Source organism: Mustela putorius, unplaced genomic scaffold, assembly GCF_011764305.1.
Source record: "Mustela putorius furo isolate JIRA1106 unplaced genomic scaffold, ASM1176430v1.1 tig00003834_pilon_pilon_pilon, whole genome shotgun sequence".
Taxonomy (NCBI): Eukaryota; Metazoa; Chordata; class Mammalia; order Carnivora; family Mustelidae; genus Mustela; species Mustela putorius.
The window spans coordinates 126,491,834-126,511,844 of record NW_025421987.1 but is presented as its reverse complement, the minus strand read 5'-3'; the positions used below and the strand labels follow the sequence as shown (position 1 = coordinate 126,511,844).

The 20,011-nt window shown below is 36.1% G+C and overlaps 1 protein-coding gene across 1 annotated transcript in view; it reads left to right on the top strand.

Moving 5' to 3' along the window:
* Positions 1 to 18,951, top strand: part of DYNC1LI1 (dynein cytoplasmic 1 light intermediate chain 1) — a 48,396-nt gene extending 29,445 nt beyond the window's left edge. Inside the window, exons 6-13 of the mRNA XM_004754294.3 lie at positions 1,084 to 1,177; positions 3,712 to 3,847; positions 4,842 to 4,953; positions 7,156 to 7,215; positions 7,339 to 7,383; positions 8,041 to 8,161; positions 9,486 to 9,641; positions 11,472 to 18,951. Of these exons, the coding sequence (XP_004754351.1) occupies positions 1,084 to 1,177; positions 3,712 to 3,847; positions 4,842 to 4,953; positions 7,156 to 7,215; positions 7,339 to 7,383; positions 8,041 to 8,161; positions 9,486 to 9,641; positions 11,472 to 11,584 (837 nt within the window). The 3' untranslated portion in view covers positions 11,585 to 18,951. The remainder of the gene's footprint in view (positions 1 to 1,083; positions 1,178 to 3,711; positions 3,848 to 4,841; positions 4,954 to 7,155; positions 7,216 to 7,338; positions 7,384 to 8,040; positions 8,162 to 9,485; positions 9,642 to 11,471) is intronic.
* The last annotated feature ends 1,060 nt before the right edge of the window (positions 18,952 to 20,011 follow it).

Below are 20,011 nucleotides of genomic sequence, written 5' to 3'. Positions count from 1 at the left end.
AGAGATTATCTGTTGTACTTCACAGACTCTAAGACAATCGTCAATTTTGTAGTAGCTTAAGAGCTTTTAAAATGTGTAAGGGGATGGGAGAGGTATCTCAGGACAGAGAAATAATGGCAGTTCAACTCTCCTTAAAGACTCGAAATTGAGATTCAGAGACTAAATGTCTTCTTGTCCTTAGGTCCAAATCTCTTACTTCATTTAAGTGTGTTCCACCAAAAGTATCAAAAGTCAACAATATAATTATGATAAATATCTTTAGTAATTTGAAGCAATTACTCTGTGTTCTGTAAAATGGACAATTTCGTGATTACAAAGAGACTCTGTTGTATGATGTATATATGCATAACAAAAAAAGCATATCAGATTTGACCCCCAAACCAATATTAGGTATAGTGAACATTATTATTAAGTGGTTATTTTTTAGTTTCATACCTTCAGTTCCAAAGGGTTTTGATGAAGTTATTTGGACATCATGTTTATTTTTTGTAACATTTTAGTGTAGCAAGCCGAATTCAGAATCATCTCATTGACTGTACAGGTGACAGTTCAAAAATAGCCTGTCATTCCCCCTTTTTTTCCTGTTGGTAAGATTGTAATCACAGTGAACAAAAGAGCTGAAAAGATTTGAAGGTCAGTTCAGAGTTACCAGATACACAGAGGAGCAAAGAGGAAATAGGTAAAGGTGCAGACTCCCAGATATACAGTGTTTTATAGTACTGGAATAGAGTTTAGAACTTAAAAACTGTTTAAGTCAAAAGGAGTTGAGTCAGCAGGTGTGAGCAACCATGTGCTTGTCCCGTTACTCTTTATTCCTTTATACCAGAACTTTGTCTTTGGTATTTTCAGCATCCAATAGAGCATGGACATTAATACATTTTAAAGAAAATTATTCTTAGTCTTGACTCTAGCTAAAAGAATCTAGACAGATAGGAGTAATCAATATTCTGATATTCTCGTATTCAGTCACCATATTGGAGTGGTAGCTTTGTGATGCTCCCCTACCCAAAACTGTTTATTACATCATTATATTTAACTTTGATTAAAGTTAATGACTTTTTAAAAATTATTTTAACTCAACAGTGTGATGCCATTAGTGTATTGGAGAAAGAACATGACTACAGAGATGAACATTTTGATTTTATTCAGTCGCATATCCGGAAGTTTTGTTTACAATGTATCCTTTTCCTGGTTGATCAGTGCAATGTACTTTACCTGTTTATTTGCTTTTTTTAATTAAGGGAATTAAATGGATGGACTTTAGAAATTCTGTAAGCTTTTTTCCTCCTGCTCTGGTTAGAAATTTCAGTTTAGCTCCCAAATCATTTATATCTGAGTATTTTGAGCTATAAAAGTAAGTACTGAAATATGTAACTTTAATTTGCTGTGTTTTAAAGGATTATGCCTAAGAAAAATAATTACCAATTATCAGTCTTTTGTGGAAGGTTCTAATGAGTTGGCATTGTAAACATTTTGATAGTAGTATTCATTTATCGGGAGTAGTGTTTGGGGGCGAGATCAATACTTAGGTTTGTGTGTTCCCATTTTTAATATGTTCAGTGTGTTACCATCTCTATATACAGTCTAATGCAATGGTCTCAAAATCTGGCTGTGCCCAGCTAAGCCTTGCTGAATTGGAACATTTCAAGGTGAGACTGAAGAATCTCTACTTTTAAAAAGCTTTCTGGGTGATTTTGATGATCACAAGGTTAGAAAACCAGTTATAAGGAATCTTGTCTAGGTTGCACAGATTCGAGAAGCCACTGAATAACATTCACAGCTAAAAGAAGGATAAAATGAGTGTTGTACATGAATGCTTTTAAGATAATTTGCTATTGAAAACTGCCACAGCTTGAGTGCACTGAGGAGAGCTGTTCTCTCCCACCCCTCTGGGACCAGAGAGTCTGTGGTTGCATTCCTGACCAAAGCTTTTGTGTCTGAAAAGTGAAGAAATGATGACATTAGGAGTAGACAGGAATCATAAGTGATATATACATGTTTATAGAGTCTTTAGTTTTTCATTTTCATTTTCATTAATGGACATTTAATTTAAGGACCACTTACAAGAAGCCTAGCTGGATAATGAATAAGATCACTTGACACTGGTAGTTTCCCTTTCCCCTTTTCCCCTCAGTACTTTGTCCTCTCTGTAGCCCTAGCCCTTTCTTTTTTCCTGTCACATAATAGTTGACTTGGGTTGAATTGAAGGGCATTTGTCTACATAAGAGACTTTAAAAAGAAGACAAAAAGTGGGAGTAATTGAAGTAGAGGTCTATAGACTTTTTGTTATCTTTGAAGATTAGCAGATTTGGGAGTAGTCTCTTTAAACAGTTATTTAATCCTCTTGAAAATGTGCATACAGAAATGTAATCAGGAGGAGACTCTGCTAAAATAATTACAGACCTTTAGGAGAGCCCATTGATTTTAAAAGAATACAAACGAGAAGTCACTTCAAGATAGACACGTGCACACGTGTGTGAAAGCAGCAGTTCAAAATCATCTTTATTTCTAAGCTTTTTTTCAGTGCTAATTACAGTGCAAATTTTTCAGCTGCATCATAAGCTGGTTCTCATGAGAAAAAATCACTCATTAATGAAAAGTTGACATAATTAAGCTTTTACTTATTAAGATGATGATGTTTGTTTCTATCAAGTTTTATGAGAAGTCGTAATTAGCAATACCACTTTTAGATTCATAAGCCTCGGTTCATGCGCCAGTAAATATGAGTATCCCACTTCAGAAGTAGAAGTTTGACCATTCCCAACATTTCCCTTTGGTCTAAGTTATTATCTCAGGACACAGTAAGCAATGCTAGAGTGTGGTCCTTAGCAGTGGCCATAGAATTTCTGATAGCCACTCTGACCATATCATCGGCCCCTTTTCCACAGGCCTCTCTTGATCTTTGGATCTGCCATACCGTTTGGTAGGGTCTGCTTTAATTAATATATCCTGCGGTGAAGGACTCAAGTTTTGGTCATAAATCAACTTTTGCCTTGAATCATGCCTGAAAGTGTCCTGATGGTACCTGTTGATTTATCTCTTTTCAGAGAGGTCTCCAGAGCTTTGGTCCTAAAGTTCTAATTCCCAGGGCTAGTGAAAACCACAAGAGATACTAGTATACACCATTTTTTTTTAAATGTAAGCAAAATAGTTGTTGATAAATAATATCCCTCCCTCATGAAGTTTAGGAAGGTTAAAAACAAAGCCAGTCATGTCTTGGGCTTTAAATGGAGATGTAGAAGCAGTGATTTTTTTTTGTTTTGTTTTGTTTTTAAGATTTCATTTTTTTATTTGACACAGAGATCACAAGTTGGCAGAGAGAGAGAGGAGAAAGCAGGCTCCCGAAGAGCAGAGAGCCCAATGTGGGGCTGGATCCCAGGACCCTGGGATCATGACCTGAGCCAGAGGCAGAGGCTTTAACCCACTAAGCCACCCAGGTGCCCCAGTAGCAGTGTATTGTTAAATTTACTTTTACTTTCTTGGCTTAATGAGACTTTTGCCCTCCTAAATGAAGTTGATCATGTAAAGATTGTTTTATTTGCATTTTAGCTTATATGTATTTTATACTTTGAAATTCTTGACTACCTATAATGTACCTTTCAGAATTATTTTTGAAACTACTATGCATGTAACTGTTAAGCTGAGAACACAGAACTTTATGGTATCTCTTCATGGGATTTGTCTAAAAGTTGCCTTAACGGTGTTATTCAGATGGTGCAGCGCTTATTTACACTTCAGTAAAAGAAAACAAAAATATAGATTTAGTATATAAATATATTGTTCAGAAACTGTATGGATTTCCCTATAAGATTCCTGCTGTTGTTGTGGAAAAAGATGCAGTGTTTATGTAAGTATCCCCTTCAGTGTATATTTAATCATGTGTTGTTATTGCTGCAGTTTGGTGGTGAATTCTCATTTTTGGTTTTGAGGTAAGACCAATAGATCTTTGCATGATGAAAAGGTGAGACTCTCTTCTAGACTGTTTTATTTATAACCTGCCATGATCTGTTAATCTTTGCCTGTTAGATTTATTGCTGGCTTGAGCCCCTTTTGGATTCCCTTCCTATTCTATATAGCTGAATTGTTGAGTGCATATATCTGTGTATTTACTTACTTTTTGATTGGTTTTGATAAAGGACCCAATGTATAATCTAGACATCCTTTCAAAAAGTTATGTGAATACATTGAGAGGTAATAATAAACCAGACACACACCCCCCAAGAACCCCTATAACTGTGCATTTTTTATTTATTATTTTTTTTATTTATCAGAGAGAGAGAGAGAGGGAGAAAGAGTGAGCTCAGGCAGACAGAATGGCAGGCAGAGGCAGAGGGAGAAGCAGGCTCTCTGCTGAGCAAGGAGCCCGATGTGGGACTCCATCCCAGGACGCTGGGATCATGACCTGAGCCGAAGGCAGCTGCCCAACCAGCCGAGCCACCCAGGCGTCCCATAACTGTGCATTTTTTAAATCAGGAAGATTAAGAACCTTTTATGTAGAAATTAGTAAATTTATAATTATAAGCTGATTCATTTTATTTTGTTTTTAAGATTTTATTTATTTGATATAGCGAGAGAGAGCAGGAGTGGATGAGGAAGGGGCAAAGGGAGAGGGAGAAGCAGACTCCCTGCTGAGAAAAGGGAGCCTGATGTGAGGCTCCATCCTGGGACACTAGGATCATGAGCTGAGCAGAAGGCAGATGCTTAACCAACTGAGCCAGGTACCCGAAAAGCTGATTAGGTCTTCATAATTGGTCAGATTTGTTTCATTTAATATGATCGTGGATTTAATGAAGGAATGACTATATAAATGCTTGAGATTTATAATATGTGTTTCTTTCCAGTCCAGCAGGGTGGGATAATGATAAGAAAATAGGAATATTACATGAAAATTTTCAGACATTAAAGGCAGAAGATAATTTTGAAGACATTATAACTAAGCCACCTGTCCGAAAGGTAACAGTTTTAGTATATATAGTCTCAGTATTTGGCCTTTTAAACTGAGGGGGGAGTCCATAATTCTAAGATTATAGTTGGAAAAGTAAGGGGGGGGTTCTTTCCTACCACCGGTTTTCTACGTATAATTTGGGTGTTTCTAATGTCAATTCAAAATAAAAATCTGTGTTATCGAAATATAAACCAGCTGTTCAGTTACTGAATTCTTCCTTAGCCTTTGGCATATTTATATTAGAAAATACTAGGGTGGATTCCATATTCTAATGGAAATAATGAATTGGTAGTGAATATGTGGATCTTGAAGAGTTTGAGTAGGTTGACGCTGTGAACTTCCTATCCTAGAACTCAGCCAAAAGCCAAAAAATATTGGTAGAATAATCTTACCAGCCTCTATCTGTTGAGGCAGATCGGGAATCTTCTCCATAGTCGCTAGTTATCCAGGTTAGCCCACAGCTATCCAGGAGCTTCCAGTTTAGTCTTAACTATTAGATGTCATTCTGTGTCTTTAAATCTGCTTCCAGAAAGTACTCTTCTTTCATGTATTTTGATTCCATGTTAAGTAATACATCATATTCTATAGTTAGATGTTACAGATATTTCTCAAAAGTTGTATAAACAGAAGTATTTACATGCAGTACTTGGCAGTGACATTTAAGTGGACATACTTTAGAAAAAATAATTTTGAGTTAACATTTAATAAGATTCTTACTTAATCCAAACATTGAAAAAAAATACAAACATTGAAACTGAGCATCTGTCTTCTGTTTGTGGGTAATTAGAAATAAGATTATTAATGACAAATGAAAACTCAGTTGGCATGGTGTTTGGTTTGGATGTCTGTTAAAAGAAATAAACACATCAAGAAAAAAAAAGCAATAGTTTTCCCATTCTCTTTTACCAACAGAATGGTGCTGTAAGTTGTTTTTTATTCATCCCACTCATACCTCCTGAGCCACTGTTTATGCACAGGGTGCTAAATAGGACAATGATGCAATAGTAAATCAGTGCACATGCCACTGCTCAAGTGCAGATAAGTGCTGTGGCTCCAAAGGCCTGTTGTGGGGGGTGGGGAGCAGGGGCTCGGAGGGGTGCTGTTCTAGGAGTGGTTAGGGAATGGCTCTGATTAGAGGGGAGAGTGTTGCCTGCTGAGGGAGCAGAAAGTGCACATGCCCTGAGGCAGGAATGTAGGAGGAGGACAAAGAGGCTGGAAAAAAGTGAAAAGGAGGGCCAGACTGATAGGAGATGGAAGGCAGAGTTAAGATCTTCCGGGGGGCCTTCTCATTCAGCTGAGTCAGGATTTTGAATTCCATTCTGAGTGGGATGGAAAGCGAGTGGAGGGGGAGTTTGAGCAGAGGAGTCATATAATCTGCTTGACCTTTTCAAAGGATTACTCTGGCTGCTGGTGGGAAATAGACCCATAGCATATATTGTACAGAAATAGTAGAAGCGAGAGATGGTTGCTGCTTCTTTTTGCCTAATTATTCAGCAGGTAGAAGAGCCATTTTATTTTTATTTCAGAGAAACCAGGCGCAAGTCACTTTTCACTCACCTGGGATATTATTGGCCCTTTTAAAACACCTAACTGTTGGTTGACATAGGCCTGATTAATATACCTATTGACTTTAAGGTTGTGTTGTCCAGTTCCGCAGCTACTGGAACTTTTAAATACATATGGCTTTTAAATACATATTAAGTAAAACTAAATAATATTAAATTTTCACTACCTGATTCACAGTAGCCACATTTCTTTTACTTTTTCTTTTTCCTTTTCCTTTCCTTTTTTTGAGAGCAAGGACACAAGGTGGGGGGAGGGCAGAGAGAGAGGGAGAGAGAAAATCTGAAGCAGGTTCCATGCTCAATGCAGTCTCCCGAGCCCAAGATCACTACCTGGGCTGAAGTCAGGACTCAGATGCTTAACCTACTGAGCCACCCAGGTGCCCAGTAGTAGCCACATTTCAAATGTGCAATAGCTACAGGTGACTGGTGGCTAGAGTATTAGACAGCACAGCTATCAAACATTTATACTATTGCAGATGGTCATTGGACAGCTTTGCATAGGGGCTTGGGTCGGGCAGCTCACTCGTGTAAATATATGTAATGTTTGTATTGAATTTTTTTAAAAATAATTAGTCTAGAAAGTATGTTATTAATGGTTTTAGCATACTATATTAGACTTGATGATTTATATGTTGCTCATTTCAGTTTGTCCATGAGAAGGAAATTGTGGCAGAAGATGATCAAGTGTTTCTTATGAAGTTACAGGTATGAAATTATATCAGAAGCAGATTTAGAGTGGTTAATGGGTAAACCATTCCTACATACTTTTCAGAATACAGTAGTACATGCTATAAGTGTCTAACCTTAGAACTCTTGTGTGTTTTTCAGTCCCTTTTAGCAAAGCAGCCACCAACTGCAGCTGGAAGGCCTGTGGTCAGTATTACAGATTTTGACAAAATTATTAAAGTGCCATACATTATTGGTTGAGTTCCTTTTTTTCTTATTTGTATACATGCCTCCTATGGGTGTGCTTTGATAGAAGAATTAAAAATTCTTTGGGATTTGTGACATCTTAAAGAGTAAACTTCACTCCTTTATTAGAATATTTAAATCCTAAAGATCCATTTTGCCTTATTTGTCATGCACAAGTTACTGTGTGGAACCATTTATCTGTTATTTCCTTATCCTTACAACAGCCCTGTGAGACAGGTACTCCCAGCCCCATTCTGCAGGTGGGGATATGGAGTCTGTGGAGGACCTTATGGTTCGCCTGAGTTTTTACAGCTAGTAGGATGCAAGTCCAGATTGGAACTCAGCTCTGACTCCCATGCTTATACTTTTAATCACACCCCATTATCAATATATCCTTTTCCCATGTAAGGGGAATTTGTATTCTAAAATGTGATGGGTCTCTGGTATTTTCTGATAATGAGGACACAATTGCTAAACGTTTTTTAGCAATGGCTTTCAGAGTAAATGTACCGGTAGAACGGGTGGGGGGCAGTTAAAAACTAATTTCTTTTTATAATAACTTTGGTGAAGTTGGAAGTTTCCTATTTTGATAATTATGGCTTCCCTATTTTTACATAGGATGCCTCACCGAGAGTCCCAGGAGGCTCCCCTCGAACACCAAACCGATCCGTGTCATCCAATGTTGCCAGTGTGTCACCCATCCCTGCAGGGTCAAAAAAAATTGATCCAAACATGAAAGGTACATTTTTCTCTTTTCTAAAGAAAACAATACAATACGTTTCACCCTAAAAGGAAATCTACCTAGCTTCCCACCTTTTTTCCATAGCTGTTTTTGTTTTGTGCAGTAGCTTCTAACCTATATCTCTGTCAGTATAATCTCATAGTTAATCAGACTTCAAACCAAAGTTTTATAGTATAGCCTTAATATATCATATCTATGGTTTAAGCTTTATGAAAGTTTTATGTTATATTTAACCTTCTCCTGAGGTAGGTCATTGAAGAAATTCATCTGTTAATAGGTTAACTGCAGTTAACATAAAGAAAAAAACTATGTGCATAATAGCTATTTCAGTAGGAGTAATTGCCATAAGTGGGAATTTTTTTTTTTTTTTTTTTTTTTTAAGGCTTCCTTCTGGGACACTTTATTTTTTGGTTAAAGCCACATTGATTGAAGTGCCATAAAAACAAACATGTAAACAAGGTATCAGAACTTTGGTTCACTGAAAACACCTCACACCTAAAACATCTGAGGTACAAAGGCACCTTGCTAGGTGCTAGATAGCCTGATTCTGCTGCAGCCACCCTGACCCAACTTTTGTGGCCAGAGGTGGCACAGGCTGACCAGAAAGGTCAGGACCCTCCCCAGTCGGTTCTCTCTTCGTTCCAGACAAACATTTATTCCAACGAAGTCCCAAGTGTTAGGGCCTGGAACATACAAAGGTGTCTCATGTTGAACTTGAGGATGACATAGGCTGTAGGGCCAGGCCATTTTTGTGCCTTTTGATAATATGTTTCAAATGGCTTATTCATTTTACAAGTCATCTACATTGAGCATTGCAATTTTGCCACGACCTAATAGCATTCTCTAAATACCAGTAAGAGCTTTGTCCCTGGTATTTCTCTTCTGTGAATTGTTCCTTGTTATCCTTTACCCATTGCTCTCTTGGAACTTCTACAGGTTTTCATACAGGATTAGGTAGCTTTTTGTAATACTCGAAGCAAACATTTCTCAACAATTACATTTTTGAAGAACCTTTTTCAAAAGGGAGATATAATAGCATCTAACATCGGTTCTAAATGCTTTTGGTTTTTTAAAAATAACATTCTAATTTTTTAATAATTATCTTATACTCTTAAAGTTTACTCATACTTTCTTTTAAACGTGAATAGTTTAGAGTTAAGTTACCCAGGGTCAAAAGATTAAACTAGACTTGAATTTGGAATACACAGCTCTTAAACTTTAAGTATTAATTGCTTTCTGGGTGTGATTACTATAATAATAATTTATAGAAGAATCTAATGTTTTGAGTTAAAGTTTTTCGGTTTTGGGTTTTTTTTAATAGCTGGAGCTACAAGTGAAGGTGTCCTGGCAAATTTCTTCAATAGTTTGCTGAGTAAAAAGACTGGCTCTCCAGGAGGCCCAGGTGTGGGCAGTGGTAGCCCTGGAGGTGGGGCTGGAGGTGGAAGCAGTGGTTTACCACCATCTGCCAAGAAATCCGGTAATGTTCCTAGAGCTTTTTTTTAAATAGCTTTATCAAGATATAATTTACATACCATAAAGTTCTCTCATTTAAAATATACAATTTAGGGGCACCTGGGTGGTTCAGTCAGTTAAGCATCTGCCTTTGGCTCAGGTCATGATCTCAGGTCATGATCCAAAAGGCCCTGGGATGGAGCCCCTGCATCAGGCTCCCTGCTTGGTGGGGAGCTTGCTTCTCCCTCTCTCTCTCTGCCTGCCACTCCCCCTGTTTGTGCACACTCTCTCTGCATCAAATAAATAAAATCTTAAAAAAAAAAATGGTTTCTTAAAAAGGATGCTCAAGAAATATTTTAAAAAATAAAGTATATAATCCAGTATTATAGTATATTTACAGAGGTATGCAAACCATTATAATCTAATTTTGAAACATTTTAATCTCCTCAAAAACAAACCTCTGGCCTATTGGCAGTAACTTTTCCCCTTGGAATCCCTTAGTCCTAGGCAACCACTGATCTTCTTTCTGTCTTTGTGGATTTGCCTGTCTGGAGATTTCATATAAATGGAATCATATAGCATATGCCTTCTTTAGTGTTTTCAAGGTCCATCCACGTTGTAGCACGTATCATTATTCCTCCTTCTTACTGAATAAAATTCCATTGTATAAATATGCCACATTAGTTGATGGGCATTTAAATTGTTTCCATTTTTGCCATTATAAATAGAACCACTGTGAACATATGCTTTTGACAGATGTTTGACAAATGCCATGTTTTATGTTTTCATTTTTCTTGGGTATATACCCAGAGAGGAATCGTTGGGTCATACAGTAACTCTATATTTAAAGTTTTTAAAGAACTGCCAGAGTCTTTTGCAAAACTGCAGCATTTTATATTTCCAGCAAGAGAGAATGAGGGTACCAATCTCTCCACATCCTCTCCAACATTTGTTTTTGTCCATCTTTTTGAATAGAGCCATCCTAGTGACTGTAAAGTCTCGTTGTGATTTTGATTTGCATATCCTTGATAGCTAATGATGTTGAGAATCTTTCCTCTGTTAGTTGACCATTTGTAGATCTTTGGAGAAATGTCTACTCAGGTCCTTTGTACATTTTTAAGTTGGGTTATTTGTCTTTTTATTGATGAATTTTAAGTGTTCTTTATATATTCTGTGTCCTAGATCTTGATCAGAAAAAGGATTTGCAGATGTTTTCTCCCCTTGTGTTGGTTATCCTTTCACCTCTTGATAGTGTCCTCTGAAGCACTAAAGTGTTTAATTTTTATGAAGTTCAGTCTATTTTTCTTTTGTTGCTTGTGTAACTACCCTTTAAACAGACCTTTTAACCCATTTCCCTTTTTAATCCCATCTTCTTGCCACCCTTTCCACAAATACCATTGTGCAGCCACCATTTTTGGAACCTTTTACAGTTTTCTGGGTATAAACAATTACTTCTTGGCTTTTCCCACTGCCAGTGTAGAAGATGAAGCTTTCCCAAGACTGCAGATATGGTTACTGCTCATTCTACATTGCAAAATTCTACTCTCTCTACATTGCAAAATTTTGTTGCTGTTTTCTGTTTTACTGTTCTTACTGTCCTATGCCTTTTTTACAAATATCTTTATGAGATTAAGTGATAGGTGCTAGTTTTACTTCCATTTAGTAACAGACCCAATAATGTAAAATGAGGGGATTTATTTTTTTTGTAGGATTTATTTTTAAATTAAGGATGTCTATATAACTTAGTATGCTAGATAAAGTTAATGAAACTGTTGGCAGCTTTTAAATGAAGAGACATTGGTGTAAAAGACACTTTGACTTCTATCTAAATCTTGTTTCTTTTCCTTCAATGTAGGCCAGAAGCCTGTCCTGTCAGATGTTCACGCAGAACTAGACAGAATTGCACGCAAACCAGTTACAGTTTCTCCTACAACACCTATGTCTCCTACAGAAGGAGAAGCTTCTTGAAGATACCAAATAAAGCCATTTATTCAGTTTTCTGGGATAATGTAAACTGGCCTCTGCCTTCTCCTTCAAAAGTGGAATTAGGGAACTGGAGTGCTTTTTCAGATGGACTAAATTTCTTTCTTTCTTTTTTTTTTTTGTGGTTGCCCATTTTTATAAAAGGAAGCTATACAGAAGAAAAATTATTCTACACTACGTAGGATTGCTGTTTGCATTGCCACTTTGCATAAGGAAATAATTTTGGATTTTGAAAAACTCAAAATTTATAGGTCAGAAATATAGCCATGTGATCATACTCTACGGGCTATTTAAAACATAAGAGGGTTTAGGAAAGGCAGAAAATAATATGCTTTGGGCATTTGACTGACTTGGAAGTCCAAACTTGTTTTAGTTAAGACTGTTAAAATCATTTGAAAAATTGTGTTAGTTTTGCTGGAAAAGAGAAGATGATCAGTTGTCAGATTTTCCACACCAACGTAAATATAACACCACACATGAAATATGCTGAGAAAACTATCAGATAGCATTTTATACACTAGTCATTGTCTCAACCCACAATCCTGTAATTTGTCATCAAAATATGATTTTGAAATACTGGCCAAGATTCATTTCTTTAACTGAGAAGAAAAGAAAGCACACTGCCTAAATGGATAAAAGAAAAATGCAGAGGTTATTAAAATGTAAAGAGGTAACAGTCTTTGGATTTGTCTATCTATATCTATATCAACATATAGGTATAGATATATATATGGCTCTGCCTTAATATACCCCTTTTTTGTTTGTGACTTTCAACTGTAATCAGTTAATAAAGTATTTATTCTCTGCATTCAGGTTCAAATAACTTGCTGCATTCTCTTACACATAATTTGTATTTATTGGACAATGATTAAGATTCATTAGTATGTTGAGATGTTAGATTTAATAGGATTATATTAAGTATTCTGATCTTTGTAAGAGACAAGTGAATACATGAGATTCACTATCCTATAAGTTTCCTTAAATTGGGAGTTTACCTTGATCAGCACATCTTCCCCACAAGCATGTCTTGAACTACAGGATCTTATGTTAGCATTTCTAGTAGATAAAATGTAGCCTTTTATCATTATTTATTGGGCAGAAACTGATTTAAAAGCTTGGCAGATGCACTGACACATAGGTCCTTTCTCACAGGTAAGAACACCTGCTGGTAGTTCCACCTGAATTTTCAGTACTGTTTTTAAATGCTTGTTTTAGAACTTTCATAAGAACAATTTGACTTCTTACTGAAATTCAACTAGAGAACACATGCACATTTAACTTTATTGAACAAATGGCTATTGCCCTTTACATTGGCCTTCGTTATTTCTTTAAAATAAATACTCCAAAGATTTTTTTCTTCAGCAAAATGTTTGAGGAAAATACCTCTACTATCTAACATAATCCTTTCATTAAAACTTTAAAATCTTTACTTTTAGACAGTATTTGGCTCCTAATAGTTGAGTGTAAATGCTAAAAATACATGAGAGGATAATAATTTGTTTCAAGATGGGAAAAACTTAGGTTGTTCACAGGCATGGAAAAATGAATTTGTAAAAGCATTTTTGCTTGAGGAAATAGACGAAAAGTGCCACTGATAGAATCTTTAGTCTGGAAAGGGTTCTGCAGTCATGGTGTTGTAAAGAGATTATTTTGAAGTAGTGCTTGATGAAATAAGGGAGACTAATGAAAGAAAATCACTGACTAGGCATCATGGTATACTTTGGTATGTCTGCTGTGTTTGCGTGTCTAGGCCAACTCATTCTTTTCTGTGTGACATTGGAGATGTACTAGAAAATCCTTGGAATTAATTGAGTCATTAGCGGAAAGAACTGTAATTATTCACTTTATAGGGTATTCAGTTTTAACTAATCTGCAACCTTGTGTTTACCATGTTTAAATCTTAAACCAATTTTTCCCCTATTTTTTGCAAGAATTTGTTTTTAAACTACTTAAATCTTTTTGTTTTTAAGCACTTTTTATTGAAGTATACATTAGAGAAAAGTATACAGATTACAGGTTACATGGTTTGAAAGATCACTAATCAGCACCAAAATCAAGACAGACATTACTGGCATCCTATATGCTTACTATGTGCCCTCCTCATCAGCACCCCTGCCTAACCCACCAAGTGACCAATGCCCCAACTTCCACATAGATAAGTTTTATTTATTTTTAAGCTTTATACAAATGGGATCTTAGAGTTATATTCTTTTGGTGCAAGTCTTTCCAATTTTAGTTCTCCAACACATCAACAAATGCATGTAGCAATAATAATTATTCGTCTTCATTGCCTCATAATACTCCACCATGCAAATATGCTATAATTTATCCATTATGCTATTGATGGGTGTATATTAGTTTTGTATTGTTGCTGTAACAAGTTACCACAATTTAGTGGCTTAAAACCATACAAATTTATGATCTTACCATTCTGGGGGTCAGAAGTCCAAAATCAGTCTTATTGAGCTGAAGTTAAAGTGTCAGCAGTGCTGATTTCATTTGGAGGCTCCAAGGAGCATCCGTTTCCTTCCTTTCCAGCTTCTAGAGGCTGCTTGCATTCCTTGGGTTCCTGGCCCCTTCTCCATCTTCAAGGCCAACCGCATAGCATCTTCAGCTGGGTGCGTCCGCCACATGGCTTCTCACTCTGAACCTGCTGCCTCCCTCGTGTCAGCAACCCTGTGATTAACTTGGGCCCACCTGAGCAATCTAATGTAAGCTCCCTCAACACTTCACTCTCCTTGCTAGCATAGCATGGTTTCTGAAGAGAAATTGGGCGTCATTCTTATCTTTGCCCCTTCCTTCGTAGGTGGTTTTTTTTCCCCCTTTGGCTTCTTTCAAAGTTTTTTGTCTTTGATTTTATGCGGTTTGCTATGTTATGCCTAGGTGTAGTTTTTTGGAATTTATCCTTTGTGTTCTGTAAACTTTCTGGATTTGTGGTTTAGTGTCTTGACATTAATTTGGGGGAAATTCTTAGTCATTATTGCTTCAAATATTTTTCTGTTCCTTTCTTCTCGTAATTCCATTATATATATGTTACATCTTTGTAGTCCCACAGTTTTAGGATATTCTGTTCCTTGCCCCTCTCCCCCTCCAGTCTTTTTTCTATTTGCTTTTTAGTATTGGAAGTTTCTATTAACATATATTGTCACCCAGAGATTCTTTCCGCATCTATATCATGTCAACTAATTAGCCCATGGAAAGTACTTTTCATTTCTGTTATAGTTTTTTTTTTTTAACTCTACCTTTGTTTTTTATTCTTCCTTAGAATTTACATCTGTTTGCTTATTATTACCTGTGTATTCTTGCATGTTGCCTACTTTTTCTGTTAGAGCCCTTAGCATATTAATCATAGTTGTTTTAAATTCATGACCTGATAATTCATCATTTTTGCCATATGTGAATCTGATTCTCATGCTGCTTCTGTCTCTTCAAAATACTTTTTGCCTTTTACTATGCTTTGTAATTTTCTGTTGACAGCTGGACATGATACACTGGGTAAAAACTACTCCAGTGAATAGACCGTTAGTAATGAGGTGGTCAGGTGTTGGGGGGAGAAGAAGCATTCCCTAGTCCTGTGGTTAGGTGTCAGTGAACCTGCACCCCTGGGCTGTGAACTTCACAAGTCCTTCCCAGGCCGCATTTCCACCCCCAAGGCCTTACACCTGAGGTGGACAAGATGGCTAGATGGGGAACACCAGGGGATTTTTCTCATTTTTCCCTTTGACATCCTGGTAGAGCTCGTGGAGGTAAAACTCACAAAAGCGTGGGGAACCCCCTGTGACTGGGGGTTTTTAACTCACAGACTTGACTGCTGTTAGTCTCCAGCAACTTGTCAATTACAGTTTAGACTTTCTTACCCCAGAACTCTCACCCTCAGAGGTTTCTGCTTGGGAGTTTCTAGTTAAGCAAGTTGTTATTCTATGTCCACTTGCCAATCTCTAATTCAGGGGACAAGGGTTGGCCCTGGGACCTCACTTCTCTGACAAATCTAAAAAGAGTAGATTTTTAACTTCAGCCTTTTGCTTGTTAGAGTAGAGAGATGACTTTCAAACTCCTTCCTTGCTGGCTTGGAAACTGGAAGTCTCATTTCTCCTCAAAATCCTAAATACATCTGCAAAGTCCTTTTGCCAAACACAAGGGTCCTAGGTCCCCAGGGATTAGGATATGGACATCTTTGTAGGATCATCATTAAGCCTCCCTACAGGGTGTTAGCAGCTTTCAGCTTTTCCAATGCTATTATGAATTGTGCTGTTATGAACACTCAGATGTGTCTGGTGGGAAATATGTTCTAATTTCTATTGCATATGTACGTAGATGTGGATTGCTAGGTCCAAAGACTATGTGTATACTCAGCTTTAGTAGATAATGCCAGTTTTTCCAAAAAGGTATAAGAATTTCCATTCCTGGGAGAAGATATTTGTAAATGATATATCTAATAAGTCTAGTATCCAGATTATGCAAAGAATTCTTACAACTCAAGGAACCTAAACTTAAAATGGTCAAAGAATTTGAATAGACATTTCTCAAAAAAAAAAAAAAAAAAGATACACAAATGACAAGCACAGGAAAGATGCTTATTCTCATTTGCAGCTGGGGAAATGCAAACCAAACCACAATGGGATACCACTTCACAATCTAAATAAAAAATGAATGTTGGCAAAGAATGTTGACAAGATGTGGAGAAATTAGAACCTCAGCATTGCTGGTGGGAATGTAAAATGTAAAATGGCAACCACTTTGGATAGCAATGTGGTGTTCCTCCTAAGAATATACAAGAGTATACATGTCCTAAGAATAAACATGTTGTATTACCATACAACCCAGCAGTGCCACTCCTAGATAAGTACCCCAGAGAATGAGAACATATGTCCTCACAGAAACTCATATACAAATGGTTATAGCAGCATTACTCCTAATAGCGACAAGATATAAACAACCCAATCATCTACCAACAGGAAAATGGATAAACAAAATGTGGCATATGCTACAATGGAAAATTTTTCAGCCATAAAAAGGAATGAAGTATTGATACATGTTATAACATGGATAAGCCTTGAAAACATGTTAAGTGAAAGAAACTAGTCAATAAAGTCATGATATAGGATTCCATTTATTCAAAATGTCCAGAATGGGCAAATCCATTGAGGCAGAAAGTAGATTAGTAGTCTTTCTTTAGTTTGAGACATGCTGGCAGGTATACAGTAGGATATTGTAGTGGTTTTAATTGTATTTCCTTGATAACTAATGAAGTAAGCATATTTCATGTTTATTGGCCGTATAGATCCCCTTTTTTGTAAAGTACCTGTTCAAGAGTCTTTGAAGTCTTGTCCTTTTTATTTTTTCTTTTTTTTGGGAGGGGGTTGGGGAGAAGGGTGGGAGGAAGGTGAGGGGGAAACTATCTGACTTTTTCTTACTGACTTACTCTTTACATATTCAGGATGCTAATCCTGGTCAAATATGTATTGTAAATATCATCTCATTTTGTGGTTTGCCTTTTTACCCTCTTATTGGTATCTTTTGATGAATAGGAGTTATTGATTTTAATGTTTCATTTGTCAGCTTTTCTTTATTGTTTTTGCTTTTATGACCTATTTTAAAGAAAATCTTTGCCTGCCTTCAAGGTGATGATAGTCTATGATTTTTTTTTCTAAAGGATTTATTTTACTTTTCTATAATCCTGGGATTGATTTTATGCATGGTATGAAGTAGGGAACAAGATTTTTTTTTTTCTTTACCATGGGTAGTCAATTAATTCAGTACCAGTATTGGAAAAAAATCATCCTTTTTCACCCCACTGCAGTGCCCCCTTGTCATAATTTGTCAATTTATATATAATTCTGTTTCTTGACTTTCCATTCTATTTGCCAGTTTGCCTATAATATACCAATACTACACTCTCAATCTCTGTCCTCTATCTGGTAATCAAGTCCTCCAATACTGTTTTTCCTTAAGATTGCTTTTGCTATTCTTGACTCTTTGCATTTCAATATAAACTTTGGAATTAACTTGTCCATACACACACACACACACACACACACACTCTGCATTTTGATTGAGATTGCTTTGAGTTTATAGATAAATTTGAGGTTCATTTTTCATCTTTAAAACATCTTCCAAACTATGTATAGGACTATCCTGCCACTTACGTAGATTTTCTCTAGCAATATTTATATTTTTCAATGTATCATCCTGCACCTCCTGTCGGTAGATTATTTTTTCCAGTGAATTTTTTGATGCTGTCACAAATGACATCCTTTTAAAATTTCATTTTATTTGTTGCTGGTGTATAGAAATACATCTTTATCATATTATCCAGAAACCTTATTCAAATCCCTTTATTAGTGTAATAGTTCATGTGAAATTTTTTATGGATTTTTCTACATAGAGTTATGTTACCTGCAGATAGCAAGTTTTATTTCCTTCTTTTTAATGTTGTCTTGCTTTATGACACCTGTACACAGTACAGAATACTACAGAACCAATGAGAGGAAGCATCTTTATCTTGTTCCCCATCTCAGAGTGAAAGCTTTTACTGTTCCACTGTTGAGTGTTTTTGCTGCATGCGTTTTGTAGATACTCTAGCAAAGAAAGTTCTCTTCTTTCCTAGTTACTTTATATCATGAGTTTTATCATGAATGAGTGTTGAATTTTATAAACTGTTTTTTTCTTTATGGAGATACTCATTTTCTTTTTTTTCCCTGTTAATGATATCATTGACATTACCTTTTAAGAATATGAAGCCAACTTTGTATTTCTGAAATAAATCAAACTTGATCTTGATGTATTAGTTTTATTATATTGCTGGATTTGAGTTGCTAACATTTTATTAGGATTTTACATTATGCGCCTAAGAAAGATTGGCATGTAATTTTTATTTCTCATCATGTTTTTGTCAGTGTTTGATATCAAGATTATGTTGACCTCATAAATCAAGTTGGGAAGTCTTCTCTTTTTGTATTCTTTGTAAAGAGTTTGTTAAAGATTGGTGTAAATCTTGTCAATTTGTTTCTTTAAAACTATCTGACATCAATTTATAAGGCCCTTTGTGGAACTTAACAATAGCCCAAATGGTAATATCCATTACAGTTTTCTTATTTGGGCTTCATTTTTTAGAGAAATTACTTTTTCAGTCTGCAAAATGTCAGAATATGGGAATTCCTCCTTCATGTAGCACCTTATTAATGTCTGTACCAAACAATTGTTCCCTGTGCTGAAATAGGATGGCAGTCGATGTCAGGGAATTCTTGCTGAATGTGTAAGACTTCTCCTATGATCATCATTATTTTAGGGAATCTTGGGAAAATTATGATTCATGCATACAATAAAAAATACAAAGTTATTAATGTGAAGAAGTACATGGATTCAAGAATATTTTTAAAAATACTTCTCAATCATATAACTAGAGAATAGAGGGATATGATCATACTTTGAGAAATAGTTGTTACTCTCCATTTTCTAAAACTATGGCTACATAGAGACATATATACACATATACATACACACTAACACATTTGGGGCAGAGTGGTATCTCAATACCATTGTATCACCAAAATCTCTTTAGAATTAGCTGGCAACAATTCTTTCCTGTCTTCTCTTAGGTTAAGATTTTTTTCTAAAATTCAAATACCATGATTCTCCAATTTTTTGTCATGGGACTCCTTTACACTTGTAGTTAATAAGGAGACTCCAAAGAATTAATTGTGTGGGTCATATTAAAACATAAAAATATGGGCCATATATATCTATTTTTGATGTATTATAAAAGCTGAAAATTTTAAAATGAAATAGTAAGGCTATTAGATATTAAATAACCTTTTTTAGGGCTGACTGGGTGGCTCAGATGGTTTAGCATCTGCCTTGGTCTCAGGTCCATGATCCCAGGGTGCTGGGATCAAGTCCTGCATTGGGCTCTCTGCTCAGTGGAGAGCCTGTGTCTCCATCTCCCTCTGACCCTCCCCCTGCTTATGCTCTCTCTTTCTCTCTCAAATAGATAAATAAAATATTTTTTTAAAAAATAACATTTTTTATAGAAAATAACTCTTACAAAACAAATGTATTGAGTGTCATTGGTTTTACGTTTTTACAATTTTTTTTAATGTCTAGCTTACTAGAAGACACCTAGATTCTATTATCTGCTGTATTACATCTGATCTCATGTTGTTTGGTTGAATTCTGTGAAGAAAATGCAGCCTCACAAATATATATATAGGGTAGGAGTATCTTAATAGCTCTTATAATTGTAGATTTTGTTTCTAAAACTCAAGAAATCGTAGTTTTATAAAGGTCAGTGGCAGTGTAATGCATCGATCTGTCTAACCCTAACCCTAACCCTAACCCTAACCCTCTAACCCTAACCCTAACCCTAACCCTCTATCTATTGGGGGGCTCTATCCCAGGACCCTGGGGTCATGA